The sequence below is a fragment of the Centroberyx affinis genome, unplaced genomic scaffold (assembly GCF_046629955.1).
Source record: "Centroberyx affinis isolate AG114_WGS23_722 - 3 ecotype Tasmania unplaced genomic scaffold, CSIRO-AGI_Caff_v1 ptg004023l_1, whole genome shotgun sequence".
In the NCBI taxonomy this organism is placed as follows: domain Eukaryota; kingdom Metazoa; phylum Chordata; class Actinopteri; order Beryciformes; family Berycidae; genus Centroberyx; species Centroberyx affinis.
In genome coordinates, this window is record NW_027281825.1 from 150,705 (window position 1) to 166,559 (window position 15,855).

General features: G+C 41.4%; 1 protein-coding gene across 2 annotated transcripts; it reads right to left on the reverse strand.

Moving 5' to 3' along the window:
• Window positions 1-816: 816 nt before the first annotated feature.
• On the reverse strand, window positions 817-14,960 carry fbxw2 (F-box and WD repeat domain containing 2). 2 transcript variants are annotated; one of them, XM_071542145.1, is made up of 8 exons: window positions 14,778-14,960; window positions 12,941-13,227; window positions 9,327-9,549; window positions 6,147-6,341; window positions 4,798-4,931; window positions 4,023-4,109; window positions 3,718-3,887; window positions 817-3,086 (listed from the first exon to the last, which is right to left on the reverse strand). In XM_071542145.1, exons 2-8 carry the CDS (start codon window positions 13,205-13,207, stop codon window positions 2,798-2,800), a joined length of 1,365 nt encoding a protein of 454 aa, XP_071398246.1. In that variant the 5' UTR covers window positions 13,208-13,227; window positions 14,778-14,960; the 3' UTR covers window positions 817-2,797. The 2 variants fall into 2 exon arrangements, with proteins under 2 accessions (XP_071398246.1, XP_071398245.1); XM_071542144.1 differs by having other exon boundaries at window positions 14,691-14,960.
• Between the last annotated feature and the right edge of the window lie 895 nt (window positions 14,961-15,855).

Below are 15,855 nucleotides of genomic sequence, written 5' to 3' on the forward strand. Positions count from 1 at the left end.
AGAAATTGTGTTATTGAAATTAAAAAAAACCCATTTGAAATATTGTAGTTTTAGCCACAGTGATTAGACGGCCATTGTATCGCTGAGTGAGCCATATTGAGTCATAAAAGCCCATTGATTGATCATTCTATAGTGTCAAAATCTACTACTCTTTAGTAGTGTATGCATGCATTGAGTTTATTGAAATCATCATTCAGAGCTGCTAACCCTAAAAGAATTTCATTAATTTCTGTGTTTCAGTGGAGAGTTTTAGTGCCCCATGTTGGTCTAAATGCTGTTTCAGAGGCTTTTCCACCTTGACAGGAATAAAGTGTTTTGGCATGAAAATGGTCAACTTTAAAGATAATGAATATCGGCGCAAAATATTGGCAGTATCAGTATCGGCCTTCAAAAACCCATATCGGTCGTACCCTTTTTGTTATGTCTTTCCTCCTATTTGCAAGCTCCATACAATGCATCATGCAAAGGACTCATGACCTTCAGATGAACCAACACTCAGTACACAATGTGCATCCCACAGGTAAAACATTGCATTAAGTATAAGGTGAAACCCAACTTGCCGCAACATAGAAATCCTTCAAAATGGAGCCAAGGATGGAACTTATCTCCAAGTGGAATTTGCAAAGAAAACCTCAAGAAGTTGTAGACCTTTACTACTATAAGGCAAAACCATTGTTCCCCTTATTGACACAAAAAGATACTGTGCAGATGCTGTACTCTCATTTTGGATAAACTAACATTTTCATATTGCAAGCATCCATTTTCTCACAAACTCATGTCAAGAACAAAGTATAAAAGACATAACCAATAGTGTTTGCTACTTTCATTTATTTGAAAGACTGCAATAGTTAAGCTGATTGTAGATGGATGCAGGTGACGTAAGAGCTGCTATGACAGTGCAATATTAAGTTTAGTGAAATGAAAACATTGTGCAGTGCTTGAATGCAGTGGCAATTGAACCTCAGTTGTCTAACTTAAAGGGATATATTAACAAAAATGTTTTGTGTCCCATTTCACACTAAACCCTGGCCCATGTCAATTTGTTACTGTATCTACAACTCATTATTGTAATTTTAAACCAAATGCTAAAATGCTGGGCCAAACTCAAAAATTGACAAGTTTGGTGCTGGGTAGGGTATAATGTAGTGCAATGGTCATACTTAAATTATATGGAACTGACAATAATAAAGAATACAGTTGTGGCATTTCGATTCGATTTGAATAAACGACACTCACTTTGAACAGTCTGTAAATCAGTTTTGTACAAGAAGGCATATGAAAACAACAGAGTTATGGTCAGTATAGAACATCAACAAGCTGTTTGATGAGGTTCGGTGTACATTGATACATTTCTATCTGCTCTGCCATGTGTCTACGGTGACCTGTGGCCTGCCACTGCATAGGAAGACGCTAATGAGAAATCGGAGAAAAGCACTCGTTCGGTGGCTGAAGTTTCAGTTTCGTAGAACTCACTCAAAACTCGAGATGCGAGCAGAAAAACCTTCCATTTGAGAAAATCAAATATGAAAAAACTGGTAAAAATTGATGAACTGAACGGGGTAGAATTTGAGATCGTTTCTCTTGCTATGCCAAGAAAACCATCCAACTTTATCGTCTATGTCTAAAATCAGAATTTCACATAGAGCCAACTGCTTGCCGAGTCACTTCTCAACTGTGCAATGCATTGAGGCCTTTAGAAAAATAAACCTGATGTTTAACACAGTCGGTAATCCGAAGAGCAATTCGCTGACCGAGTCGCGTCAGCTAGATAGCGATAAAATCACAGACATCTTAGACCGTTATAGCGTGAAAAGTTAAAAAATAAAATTAAAACGTACAATGCAGTCATCACCTTATTGCAATGTGCCGGAGATTCTAGTTCGGAACGTCAAATCAAACGAAAAGGCACATCACCACATTTTCTCAAGCTGACGTTTAAAACGGACATCCCTTAGAAAAAAAAGCATAGAGCAATCAGTGGAATTACATGAAATCTCCTCACAATATTTCACACGGTACACACACTATGTACCAAACCACTTTTCAACATACAACTTCTGTGTTTTAAGGCAGCCCCGACTAAGTCTTTTGGCAGATAAGCTCTATGAGCGACTTACCATTGGGCCGCGAAACGTTGGTAGCATTCTCTAGCTAAAACACATTCGTTCTAGACTTTTGGTTAAAAAAAAAAAAAAAAAAAAAAAAAAAAGGCCAACGTTGGCACATAATTACTGGAAACCGAGGTCCTACCAATATGCTCACTGCACAATGCCAAGTCGACCAAAGAGCTCATTTGCCGGAAACTCGTATTTCCAAAAACCTTTGTCCCAAGTTTACGGAACTTTCTTCTATGGTTGTCATTTCTGTTGTATCCTTTAACATGAGTTTTCTAATCGCGGTGGACCGCATCTTGGGCTTCGAGAGTTCTGTTTTCTTTCAGCGACGTCCCCGTCCCTCGTCCAAGACCAGAAGACCGATGCGGGTTTCTGCGGAAATCAGAAACGAGCGCTGATCGGCGAACGGCGCTTCTTCCGACGGTTTGCCTTCCAATTTCTACTCCTTCCGAGAGAGAGAGAGAGAAAAATCACGTGATGTTTTGCGTCTGGAGGAGTGTACACCGAGAAAGAAACGGTAGAAAAAAAACAAACAAAAAAAAAACACTTTGGTCCATGCATTTATCTAACTTGGCTGTGAATTTTTCATATATTCCAGAGCGCGAACACATGGAAATGGCGGTTCGTATCCTAGCGGGTCTAGGGTAGTTTCGTGTACGCGTTTCGTTTTTTTTTTGTTTTTTTTATCCGTTCTCCTTCCACAGGACTAAGTGAATGCTATGGTCGGGCATGCTCGTGGCGAACACGAGTCCAGAGTCGTTGTCGGCGTCCAGGCCGTTGAGCCAGGAGGTGACGCCCGCCAGGAAGCTGGAGCCCCGCTTGGACTTCCTGTAGGCCGGCAGAGGCCAGCGGCCCGATATGGCCTCTGTCCTCAGGTCCATCACGTAGAGGAAGTGGTTGTCGAACAGGAGGGCGAACACCTCGCCGAAGCTGAGCAGGGAGAGGTTCGCCGGGTCCTGCGTTTTTATCACCCTGGGGGACATCAAGGCAGGATTCAAATGAGAAATCACACACAAACACACACACACATACAGATAGAACCAGTGGTTCTCAACGCGGGGTCTGAGGACCACCAGGGGGCCTTGAGGGGGTCCCCTCGCAAATTGATGAATTGTTAAACTTCACTATTACTTCATTTACAAGACGTTAGCACAATTAGAGAATGTAGAAGAATGACTGTTTTGATCATAGTTTCACTGTTATCTCTCTACCTACAATACAGATAGTCATGGAATTCTGACAAAATCATATCTAACAAAAAAACATATTCTCAGATTTAGGTCCAAGAGACTAAATCTCATCAAATGGGGGTCCGTGGCCCTAATCTGGACTAAATTAGGGGTCCTTGATATGAAAAAGGTTGAGAATCACTGGTCTAGACTCTACTGCTTTGTGTAGAGCAGGGTAACGGGCAACCAATCGGCAGCCTGTTTGATACAGAGCCGCTGTGTTGCTTTGATTTGATTGGCTCAGGGTCAGAGAGAGAGCGTACGGTGGTCAGCGGGGACAAAGTTTGACTGTACGGAACTGTTTATTTCGGACCCTGCGTATGTACACACACAAGAATGAGTGTACCAGAACATATTCAACAGTTTTCTTTTACCTGAGAATCTCAAAACTGGCAAAGTCCCACTGGTAGACTCCGAGGTCCGAGCTGCAGACGATGTAGCGTCCGTCGAACTGCAGGCGGGGCTGCAGGCTGACGCTGCGGTCCTCCGATACTGAAAGGGTCTTCAAGCACTTGCAGTTGATCTCCCTCCCTAAAGGCCAGACCTTCAGAAGGGGGGGGAAAAAGACACAGCGTTTGCTCCACCCTATGGACATTTCAGGTATAACACTTCAGAAATGTAAAACCATACAGAAAACACATGAAGTACGTTTTAAAAGTATGAGAGATGTTAGCGTTACCTTAATTTCATATTTATCAGCACTTAAGAGGATATGATCGCCAGGACTGTGCACCATAGATTCTACTTCACTTTTCTGTAGTATCACCTGACAGAGGATAAATACAGAGGATACAGATGTTTAGCAACAGAGAAAAGCGTTTCATGGTTGGATTCCAGTGTGGTCAGGTTATTAACACATCGCCAATTTTTGGATCTCGAATGCAAACCATATTTCACGGTGATTTCCCTTTAATGGTGCGAGAGTGGAGATTCCCCACCTTGTGACTTTGCAATACTCTGAAATGACTAATCGGGGGAACCCCAGAATCAGTGAGAGAGTCCTGTAAGCGTATGGTATTTCATGCAGAATGAAAAAAAAAAAAAGTATGTAATCTGATTTGGTGTTAGGTAAAAAAAAAACTATTTTCTAGTGGTGGAACAGCTGTGATGGTTATGGTTCTGTATGTTTTCGGTACAGCGGGGAAATTATGAAATTGCTGGTGCTATTTTTTTTTTTTACTTATGTATCTTGGAAAACAAACATACCTATTATCCAATTTTAGCACTATATTTAAGGATAGCAAAGTGAAATTTGGGGATGAGGCTTGACACTATCTGAATAACTTACAAAAAGATAGTTTTGTAGATATTACAGTTGACAGATAATCCAATGAAGAAAAAAGCCCATGTAAGGATTTTATACTGATTATTGACATACCAGAGATATATAAATAAATTGAAATTTGAGTGTGAATTTCATTTATCAAATGAAAGCTCTAGAGTGGTACACTTACCTTGGTGACCCACTCGGTGTGCCCCGTCAGAGTGTTGAGACAAGCGCCGGCCGACAAGGCCCAGATCTTCACTGAGAAGTCTGCAGAGCCGCTCACCAGCAAGTCCAAGTCATCGTTGTAGTCAACACTGAAGACTGGCCAAACATAAACACATAGTAAATATTAAAAAAAAATAGTTCCAGTGTTGAAAGTGATGTCACATCTGGGTGACTACAGGTTTCTCCAAGTTCAATTTAACACTTTTTAAGACCTTTTTCAGGCCATTTGAATTTTTTTTTAGGCCATTTGCCTAATTTAACAGGGTTCCTACACATTTTCAATTAAAACATTCCATACTTTTTCCAGACCTTGATTTGTTGTGAAGATTTTGTCTGGTGTTCAATATGATTTACGCAGATAGACATCTTGCCCCTGCTAACTAGGTCATATCACTGTATAGATGAAGATTGTTCTTCACAGAGACAAATATCAGAATATGTGAGATGATTGGCAGGGTTCCTACACGCTTTCCATTTTAAAATACCAGATTTTTCCCAGACCCTATGTTCTTGACCGGATTTGATTTTGGTGGGTATTTGATATAATGCATGCTGACAGCGGCTGGGTAATAAGAGCGTCCCTCTATCTGAACATTATTCTTCACATCAACAAAACCTGTGGACTCAAAGTGGCTCTACAACAACATAAAAGCCAGAATTATGTGTGTATCGGACCTGAACCGCAACATTTTCCATACTTTTCCAGACACTTTTTCAAATTCTCAAACTATTCAAGACCTGGAAATGATCAGATTCATTTTTAATACTTTTCCAGACTTTCCAGACCTGCGTAGGAACCCTGATTTAAGAGCAATTGCACTCCAAAACTAGATAGCATGACACTCAGTGGAACGCATACCTACGCCAAAGATATGCAATCGTCAATATATATGCCAGTTCCACATGTCGGATTTTCCCCAAAAGTTAATAATTTCTTCCATGCCACATTACTTCTTTCACATTTTCATGACTGGACCTGAAGAGGCATGAGATCTGCATCACAACACCAATCAGCTCTATATCTGTTCAGTGGTCATTAGGTGCTGCCCTTCTACCACTGAAGCCAATAATAGAGGGTTTGCCTCGTCTTCTGTCTGCTGATTGGCCAACTCTCATGGCGTTCGTGAATCTGTTCAGAGGTTATATGCCTTTTTATGAGAAGCCACGCCTGCTGCCACGCCCCCCTGTGGCCAATCGGTGTGAAAAGTTAATCAGTTCTTCCTTGCCCTATGACCAAACTTTTGAAACTTTTGAAACGTTAACCGTAACCATGATACAAGAGCAGATCTTTGGGTAAACAGTTACACCAACCTGCCCCCGTGTGGCCGCGGAACTGCTGGATTTTAGCCCCCGTGCTCCACTCCCAGCACGCGACGGTGTTGTCGAAGGACCCGGTCACCAGCTTCTGCTCGTCAAATTTCACCGTGGCACAGGTGTGTGTCTGAATGCCATAGATGCACTGCCCGGTGCGGACATCCCATAATTTGGCAGAGAGGTCATCGGATCCTGAGAAACAAAGAGGAACTCTGTCAGTCTTGCTGGGACTCTGGCAAAAGTGAGGAAAATAAGCGGAATTATCATTTAAATATTATTTTAACTGACAGAGAAAGTAGCAGAAGGTTAACTTCATCAACTGAATACATTTAAGCTATCAATGCCATCCATTTATTTATCACATAAAAACATTATTCGTCTTAACATGAAGGAGGAGCCAAAGATGAATCCATGGTGCGCCAAGTCTTATCCTGTATTTCATGAATTCAAACATATTTCTTCATTAGGATGCATGATGCTGAATAAAGCATTAAAAACATCATGAAAAGTTGTTTTTTTTTCCCCCAAAACTTTTGGAGTGAATAATTTCAGGATGAGAGGATTCAGCGCATTCTTATAATTAACAGCTTGTAATTGTCTACATTGATACCCATCTTTCAGTGCATCCAGACTAGGCCCCACTTTTCCTCAGTATTTGATCTTTAAAACTTAAAAATCTTTTCTCCCACATCCGCATCAGACAGTGACAATGCCGGCAAGCATGAGTGTCTCTGGATGACTACTGCAATAACAATTTGACATTTGTCTTTCTCGGAAGGGGGAGGCACAGCGTCTTATCTGCCTCCATTACGTAGCTTGATGAATATTTTTACAGGAATGTTTCTTGCCGAGTGGTGGATATGATTTCCTCTCAACTTCCATTTGATCCCAGGGATTAATAATTGTAGGTGGAACCCCTACAATGTGATGACATCATATGCCAATCTGCGTGGCATCAACCATACCACTTTCAGGATGTCTGCAAGTCTCAAGTACAGTTTATCTAAGATATTCTAAGACCTTTTCAATGCCAGTTAGACTGGAATATGAGACAATTTTTGAAAAACAAACTGGAACATGGCAATAGTACACAATAGTAACATGCCACATCCCCCACATATGATGCGGTCATTGTTTAGGAAAGTCATTTAAAGTTGTTACCCAATGCTTGTATGGAGTATGGTCTGTGGATTCATAATTTGTGTGCTGTCATGTGTCATATCTCAGACACCACAAAACCGTGCCATTCAGACTTAACAGACTTAATTTGATTTGAATGGGAATGACCGTTCTATCCATTCAAGTTCTGTGGTTTGGCCATAAGTCGCACCCAAATTCCAAGTTAATTTTATCAGCCTGTCATGGATTCTTAGCGATTAAATTAGCATAATTCTGAAGTGGAGAAAAAAATCTTTTTAGAGCAAATGTCATTTGTCTTTGAATAAGCGGAGGCTATCAGAAAAAAGCATATGCCAGCACAAATTCCCTTCAACATAACACAGAGTGACTTAAATGTTTCGCTCCCAAGACATTTTGCTCAGGTTCAAAAACATATTATCAATCATTTTACGTACATCGTGTGGTATTGCACTGTTTTCTGACTTGTCACCAGGAATGAAAGAAGTAAGACTCTAATGTTACAGTTCTATCTATGGGTAAGCTAGAATATTTAAAGTTTGAAGAAGCTGTAAAGATATTCTCTGGCTTATGCTGTCCTTTGTACTATGTATTCTGAATATGTTTTACAGCAGTACTGTGGGGAAAAGAGTTAGTGCTCAACATGACTTCATGTCTTTTGATAAACATCAAATGAGATTGTTTTATCAGTGTTTGCAATTGATGTATCTTGATAACCCCTTGAATGACAAATTTGATGTGGTGTTTTCTGACATGGGAATACTAAGAATTGTTGGTATTTATTTTAATTGAAGTCACTGGCTACAAAATGATAGTATACTGTGTTGGTCTATTGTCTTTCTCTCAAGTGCTTTATGTGTGTATATACTGTATTCCTTGTGTGCCACAAACTGAGGTTATTCTAATTTATTGTTTTTCTGATTTTTGTTACTTTCTGTACCATTGGCTCTATGTGGATTAGAATTTTCCTCAAAAAATGTCTCATCTTTATGATAAATAATGTTTGTATGTTCACATTATTAATGCAGAATTCCAAAAACTTAAAGTGTTAAAGTATTTTATTTTATTTTTTCGCTGGATGACAATGTCGTAACAATGTTTAGGACCAGCTGCTGGAGAACAAGTCAAATCCACAGTGAAAAAGATCTTCTGCACACTGGCCTGTTCCACAAGGAGAACAATCGCTAAATTCATGGCAGCAAATGCCAAACTGTATCAACTAAGAGGAACAGTAGTCAAAGCTCCCCAAACGCGGATAGACGGAAACATACAAGGACAGCTGCTCAACACCACAAAAACAGCATTTGCGACAGTCTCAATAGAAACTGTACATCATGAGCCTCACAAACCCAGGACTCCATGGATGGTTTGGAAAAGTACAGAGACCAGGGTTCCTACACATTTTCACTTAAAAAATCCCATACTTTTTCCAGACCTTGATTTGTTGAGAAGATTTTGTCTGGTGTTCAATATGATTTACGCAGATAGACATCTTGCCCCCTGCTAACTAGGTCATATCACTGTATAGATGAAGATTGTTCTTCACAGAGACAAATATCAGAATATGTGAGATGATTGGCAGGATTCCTACACGCTTTCCATTTTAAAATCCCATATTTTTCCCAGACCCTATGTTCTTGACCGGATTTGATTTTGGTGGGTATTTGATATAATGCATGCTGACAGCGGCTGGGTAATAAGAGCGTCCCTCTATCTGAACATTATTCTTCACATCAACAAAAACTGTGGACTCAAAGTGGCTCTACAACAACATAAAAGCTAGAATTATGTGTGTATCGGACCTGAACCGCAACATTTTCCATACTTTTCCAGACATTTTTTTCAAATTCCCAAACTATTCAAGACCTGGAAATGATCCAATTCATTTTTAATACTTTCCCAGACTTTCCAGACCTGCGTAGGAACCCTGAGAGACTATCCTATTAACAAGGTTTTGGTCCAATTATTCTGGTCCGCACCTGTGTCCTTATATGCCCATATAACTGCTGTACACACGATGGATATGGAAACGTCCTTTACCTGTGCAGAGGAGGCCGTCCTTGTAGTAGAGGGCGTAGACGCGAGCGCTGTGCCCGATGAGCGAGGAGGTCTCGAAGGCCTCCTGGTCCTTCAGCTGCATCATGCGGAGCTTGGCCTTCAGGTAGACGCCCTTCCAGTGCGACGCGTCCTGGATGGCCTCGTCGATCCGCCAGCCCAGTTCTCGACACACGCCCTGCCATACCTCCGTGCAGGAGTTTATCACCTGGAGGAGTGAGTGTGGACATTTGTTGGACATCTTTAAAACAGGATACAAACTTAAATGTGTCTGAAAATAAAGGATAACAAAAAAAAAAAACATGTCAAGAACTTTGTTGGTCTTAAAAAGTTAGCCTATTCATGTTTGTCTCATCTGACCTAGCCTAAACAACAAATCAAAGGGTCTGGGCCCAATCCAGAACTTCACTTGAAGTGATGAACATGTAAATGTCGTGTCCAACTTGACATTTACGATATGTGGATTCTGACTTTGACATAATTCCATCGGTAAACTAGTTTATGCAGCAAAAACCCTGCAATATGTGTAGCGCTTCTATTCCCACTCCCGAGAAATCTGCATACGAGTAAACACCAAAGACATCGAACAGGATATGAGTTGTTGAGTCACAAAAACTCCCGAGGAAATGAATTAGACTGTGCAACAATTCTAATGGTATTTAAAGCAATTTGACAAACTCCCACTGGCTGAGCAATGAAGATGTGTTGCCGCTATTTATGCGCTCGAGTTTTCATGGGATCATCGAAAGAGATGGCGCTATGAAGGGTGCCAAGAAATCATTTAAACTTGCCAAATTTAATAGGCACCCAGGGCACCCAGTGTAGATCCATTTGAAAGAGGATAAGACTCTGTTGCTGACCAGGTGTTTCCCTTCATAGCCAAAGTTCAGACAAAGTTCAAACGACGCTATATTGGTACAACGGGGTGTAATGTGCGCCAGGAAAAGATTCCCCATACCATTACACTACCACCAGCAGCCTGTACCATTGGACGCCAGGCAGGATGGGGACCCAGGGATTCAGGATGCCATTCTGCACACCACTATTATACCGAGCTGCTTTTCGCATACTTGTGGCCTGTTGGCTTGAACGAGTCTTGCCATTCTCCTCTGACCTCTCTCACCGACACAGGACTGACACTGACTGGATGTGTTGTGGTTATCGCACCATCCTGGGAAAAACTCTAGACACTGTAGTGTAGAACAGTGGTTCTCAACGTGGGGTCCGAGGAGCACCGGGGTCCTTGAGGGGGTTCCAGGGGGTCCCCAGCAAATTGATGAATTGTTAAACTTCATTTCATTGTTTCATTTACAAGAAGTCTACATTAGAGAATGTAGAAGATCATAGTTTCTCTGTTATCTCTCTACCTACAATACAGACAGGCATGGAATTCTGGACAAAATCATATCCAACAATAAAAAATATTCTCAGACTTGGGTCCGAGAGACAAAATCTCATCAAATGGGGGTCTGTGGCTCTAATGTGGACTAAATTAGGGGTCCTTGATATGAAAAAGGTTGAGAATCACTGGTGTAGAAAATGCCAGGAAAGTGGCTGTTTCTGAGATGCTGGAGCTGGTGGGTCTGGCACCGACAATCACAGCACATTTAAAAATGGCTTAGATCACACATCTTGTCCGTTCTATCATTTAATCGGAACGGCGGCTGAACCTCTCGACCCTGTCTGTAGGCTTTATGAGTTAGCCGCATGACTCACTGGTGGAGCAAGCTGTCTGCGTAAATAGGGAGATGTCCCTAAAAAAAAATACATTGAGTGTATGCATCAGCCAGGCACTGACATGCATAGATGCACAATCACGGACATTTCATCACGATATGGTCTTTTCACACTTCACTAGAGCCATTGACTGTATGTGGAATAGAGTGCACAAGAATACATATATAGGAATAGGGGAAGACAACAATTCTTTGAATATGGGTGGGATGCTGATGTGTTTATAACAAGTGTGCAATGCAACTGGAGGGTAGCTTGTTGATCCTGTAGGTGTCTTTGAGCTACAGGATCTTTGGACAAGCAGCATCAGTCACCAATCTAAATACTACAGAGCTGAGTGTGTCATAGGGGTTTTCAAGAACCTTCCTTCACAGATGTTTTATTGAATTAGGCCCAGGACACTTCAACAAGGCTTCAACAGTGCATTCCAGCTTCCTGGGACCGATACCTTCAACACTGTGGTACCACTGCAATCAAACACCTGAGTGACAAACCTCTACATGCCCAGCAACCAGGAAGAGAGAATGCCAGAGAGAACCAAGCCAATATGCTACAAAACAAATATGTTAGCACACTATCATACACACTACTAAGTAACAATAAGCCAGCCAGAATTCTAACAATATGCCAGCAAACATACCCAGGCTTTCCCCGCAAAAAAAATGTGTGGGTCAAGGCCATAGTGGCAGACCGACCTAAATACCTAAATAAATAACGAGAACACTCACTGTTTTCTACCTGCTTTTTCTGATTAAAATACAAAACTCAATTCAATTAGTTTGCGTTTTGTTTGAAAAGTCAAATTCGGATCAGCTTACTTGCAGGATAACAAAGTATACCAATAGATAGGATAGGGAAGGAAGGCAGCCAACATATTACCAACAAACAATATACCAGCAAACCTTCCCTACCTGCTTTAACCTCTGCCCAGGAATGCCTAATTCACCTAGCAGAGTTAAAGTGGACGTTAATACAAACCGTCCTCATTCGACCTTCACAGGGCGTAGTCTACGGTTTCCAACCCCTCTGCTCCACCTCTGCTGACACCTAAGCAATTTCCTTTTATATGCTTCATCTACCGCATCCTCCCATGGCACGGTGAGCTCAATATCACAATCACTGCGCCTCTTGACTATAGCACCGAGTCTGGCCTTAAATTAGTGCTCGCTGTTTCCTGTGGGATTATCAGACGTTTCCCCAAATCTGCTGCCAATTTGTCAAAACCCAAAAACAATCACCAGCTGCACAAAAATATGAGAAAACAGCTATGAGGCTATGTCAGTAGCAAAGAGGATTCTTTCTACTCCACACTACAGGGTTCCTACACATTTTCAATTAAAGAATTCCATACTTTTTCCCAGACCTTGATTTGTTTTGAAGATTTTGTCTGGTGTTCAATATGATTTACGCAAGATAGACATCTTGCCCCTGCTAACTAGGTCATATCACTGTATAGATGAAGATTGTTCTTCACAGTGACAAATATCAGAATATGTGAGATGATTGGCAGGGTTCCTACACGCTTTCCATTTTAAAATCCCATATTTTTCCCAGACCCTATGTTCTTGACTGGATTTGATTTTGGTGGGTATTTGATATAATGCATGCTGACAGCAGCTGGGTAATAAGAGCGTCCCTCTATCTGAACATTATTCTTCACATCAACAAAAACTGTGGACTCAAAGTGGCTCTACAACAACATCAAAGCTAGAATTATGTGTGTATCGGACCTGAACCGCAAGACATTTGATCAAATTCCCAAACTATTCAAGACCTGGAAATGATCAAATTCATCTTTAATACTTTTCCAGACCTGCGTAAGGAACCCTGACACTACGGCATGGTCGAGGAGAGCGACGACTCACCTTATTCCACTGCTTGCACACCAGGCAGCAGGTGAGTAGGGTCTGGGGATCCAGCCAGCGCAGCAGGTAAAAGGTCAACTCCAGGGGCAGGAGGCGCAGGAAGTCGCGCTTGAGCAGCGTCTCCAGTCCGTTGGACAGGTGGCGGAGCTGGACGGCCCCGCTCAGGGAGATGAGCTGGTCCAGGGACTGGTTGCGCTGCTGGTCGTTCAGCGTAAGGAAAGAGGCGGAGACCGACTCCAGCCACCCCTCGAAGGCCGCCTTCTCCATGGGCACATGAGAGCGACGACCTGCAGAAACACCGAGCGTTGGTTTTGTTGTTTTTTTGTTTCATTTGTTTACCCGCTACATATACGACAGGCCAAATTCGTATTATAGATGTTTAGAATCTGACATTTTGAGTACTGTTTCGGTGAATTGGTAAAAGAGTGTATCGCAACTATGCTGAGTAATTCCATCAGGAAGTACACCGGTTTGGGGAAGTGAGATGAAAAACTCAAGGGGCTTCTAAAAATATCTCACCTCAAATTAATCAAGAAGCAAAAAAAAAAAAAAGACAAACACTAAACCAAAGCGGGGGATAGAAACACCCTGAAATGGCAGTACAAAAACAATCCAAGGAAGACGAAATGAGTTCTAATACTCCTAATGCAGGGACATAAAATCAAAGGGAAAGTGTGCACAGATGTTTGAAGAGAGAGAGAGAGAGAGAGAGACTGATTGCGAGGTGTGTGTTGCGTTCCTCAGGGAAAGCCCTGTACACAAGGCAAGCCCGAAGTCTAGATGTTAAATGTAGATTCATGGGCAATGTGACTCTAATATTCCCCAGTTGAGACCCTGTTCAGTCTTATTAACAGACTATTACACTGTATGATACCTGGCTGTTGTGTAATATATAAGTAAGTCTAAATTTCATCTTGTGGGTTTCAGAATTATAATGGAGAGCAAAAAAAATAATCATAATATTTTTTTTTTTAATCATATCAAGGAAGCATTCAGGACCAATGTTCCCTGTAAGATGATATCATGGTGAGCTATGTCTAATATATCACATTGAACAAATGATAATATATTGTCAGTCATCAGTCAGACATCTAGCCGATTTAGCTTTGTGGCAATGACACCACATGCATGAATTTCTACCAGAAATGGATGTGGTGAGCCTCTGCCAACCAGGACCATGTGTGGTTGCAAAAGGCACCGCACCATCCATACAGTCAAACTCCCAATAAATCCTCTGTGTGACCCGGAGTGGGCTGGGTAATGTTTTGACAGCAGCGTTACCTCGCTATTTGCTGATGTAAGTCCTGGTCAAGCCTTTGTTAACTGGGCGATTTCAGCTCTGTCATTAATCCATCTGTTCTAAACATTGCTAGAAATGGGAAAAACCCTTTGACAACCTGAGGCAGCTGGAGCTTTAAGTGACCGTTAGGTAACGTTAGGCTCCAGACAGCAGCTTTACTTATGGCTTGGCTAGGAAAAAACATTGAAAAACGTGTACTAGCTGGTTAGCTAACCTGAGCATACATCTAATACATGATTTGTCATAAGAAACACTAGTTAGCAGGCAATGAATTTAACTAGCTATCTGCTTAAGCATCCAGCCTACCTACTTGGCTAGTTAGCAACTTGGGTAGCTAGCTAGCTAACTAGTACAATCCAATATAGCAAGTTAGCCACCACTGGTAACAGATATGAACAATTCAAGTCAATGAAAATCATTCAGAAAAATGATAACAAAATTTGCACCAACCAGGTAGCTGCTGCAGAGAGTTTCTTTATCACCACTTTGCTGGCTTAGTTCACATTGCTAGCTGTCGTAAGCTATTAACTAGCTAACCTGTCAGCAGCAAGTTGAAAGGATGGTCCAACTACGTAGCTAACCAGTATGAGCACAGCACCCTGTCTGGGCTTTTTCGTGAATTACATGACTAGCTAATAGAATAGCTCCATATACATTTCCCGAGCATAGATTTTTTTTTTCTTATAGTAGGCTAGCAGGGTAACAAGCCCTGACACTGTGAAAAGCAAAAGATAATGGAAATGCTATTCCTCTCTGCTCACGGGCTGCTACGCCCTCAACGCCGTCTTGCAGACGAGGGGCGGCGCCAGGGGAGTAACGTGCTAACTCCTCCCCCGAAACACGGACACAGTCTTTGTATAGGGAAAGTAATTTAAGCATATTTACGCCCTACCCTGTAATACCAAATCCCAAGAGAGCTGCACTGAGCAACCTGTCTAGAGGACAAGTGTCATAGGTCATGATCACATAAGCAGCATTTTTGAACACACCTGCGCCTTTTTCAGGTATTTTCATCCAAACTATGTCCCTGGTGTTTTGAATTTGAATATATTGTAAAGTTTAATGACATCGTCGTATGAAATGGGCTCCTCAGCCTCTTATTCAAGTGCATCTTCTTCTAACTTTCTCTTGTCCATTTGTATTTTCAACAGTGTTAGCCCCCTTTTCACTTCATGTTAGCTAACTTAAACAGCTTGTTTGTTCTTTTTCACCCTGCACTCTGCCAGTTATTGCTTTTTGGAAGGCTGTGGCCTGTAGAACTGTCTCTTGCACACTTTTTATGTAGCCTAGTGTTTTATGTAAACGTGACAAGACTGACCGAAAACATGGGGACAGTTGTAAAATACTATTTGTAATTTATGTATAATTTCATGTTTTTAATCAATTGATGTGAATGATAACAACTTAAACTTGAACTTAAATGGTGTTTTTTTTTTTCTAAATAACAGTTTTTAGCATAACAAAACTATGAAAGCTCCAACTATGATGTAGCTCCAATTTGGCTGAGGACAGGCCATTTTTCAGGATTTGTAATTTTCAAAAGTGTTTTTAATAAAGAAAAAAAACATCTGAGAACCTAATGAATGACATGTTCCTTTACAGAACAACTCGCAGA

Bases quoted from the DNA above. Each gene is read 5' to 3' on its own strand.
- fbxw2 (XM_071542145.1), bottom strand. From the start codon at position 13,207: ATGGAGAAGGCGGCCTTCGAGGGGTGGCTGGAGTCGGTCTCCGCCTCT. The intron at 9,550-12,940 runs GTGAGTCGTCGC...TCACTCCTCCAG, and splicing joins TGTGCAAGCAGTGGAATAAG to GTGATAAACTCCTGCACGGA. The intron at 4,110-4,797 runs GTAAGTGTACCA...ATCCTCTGTCAG, and splicing joins ACACCGAGTGGGTCACCAAG to GTGATACTACAGAAAAGTGA.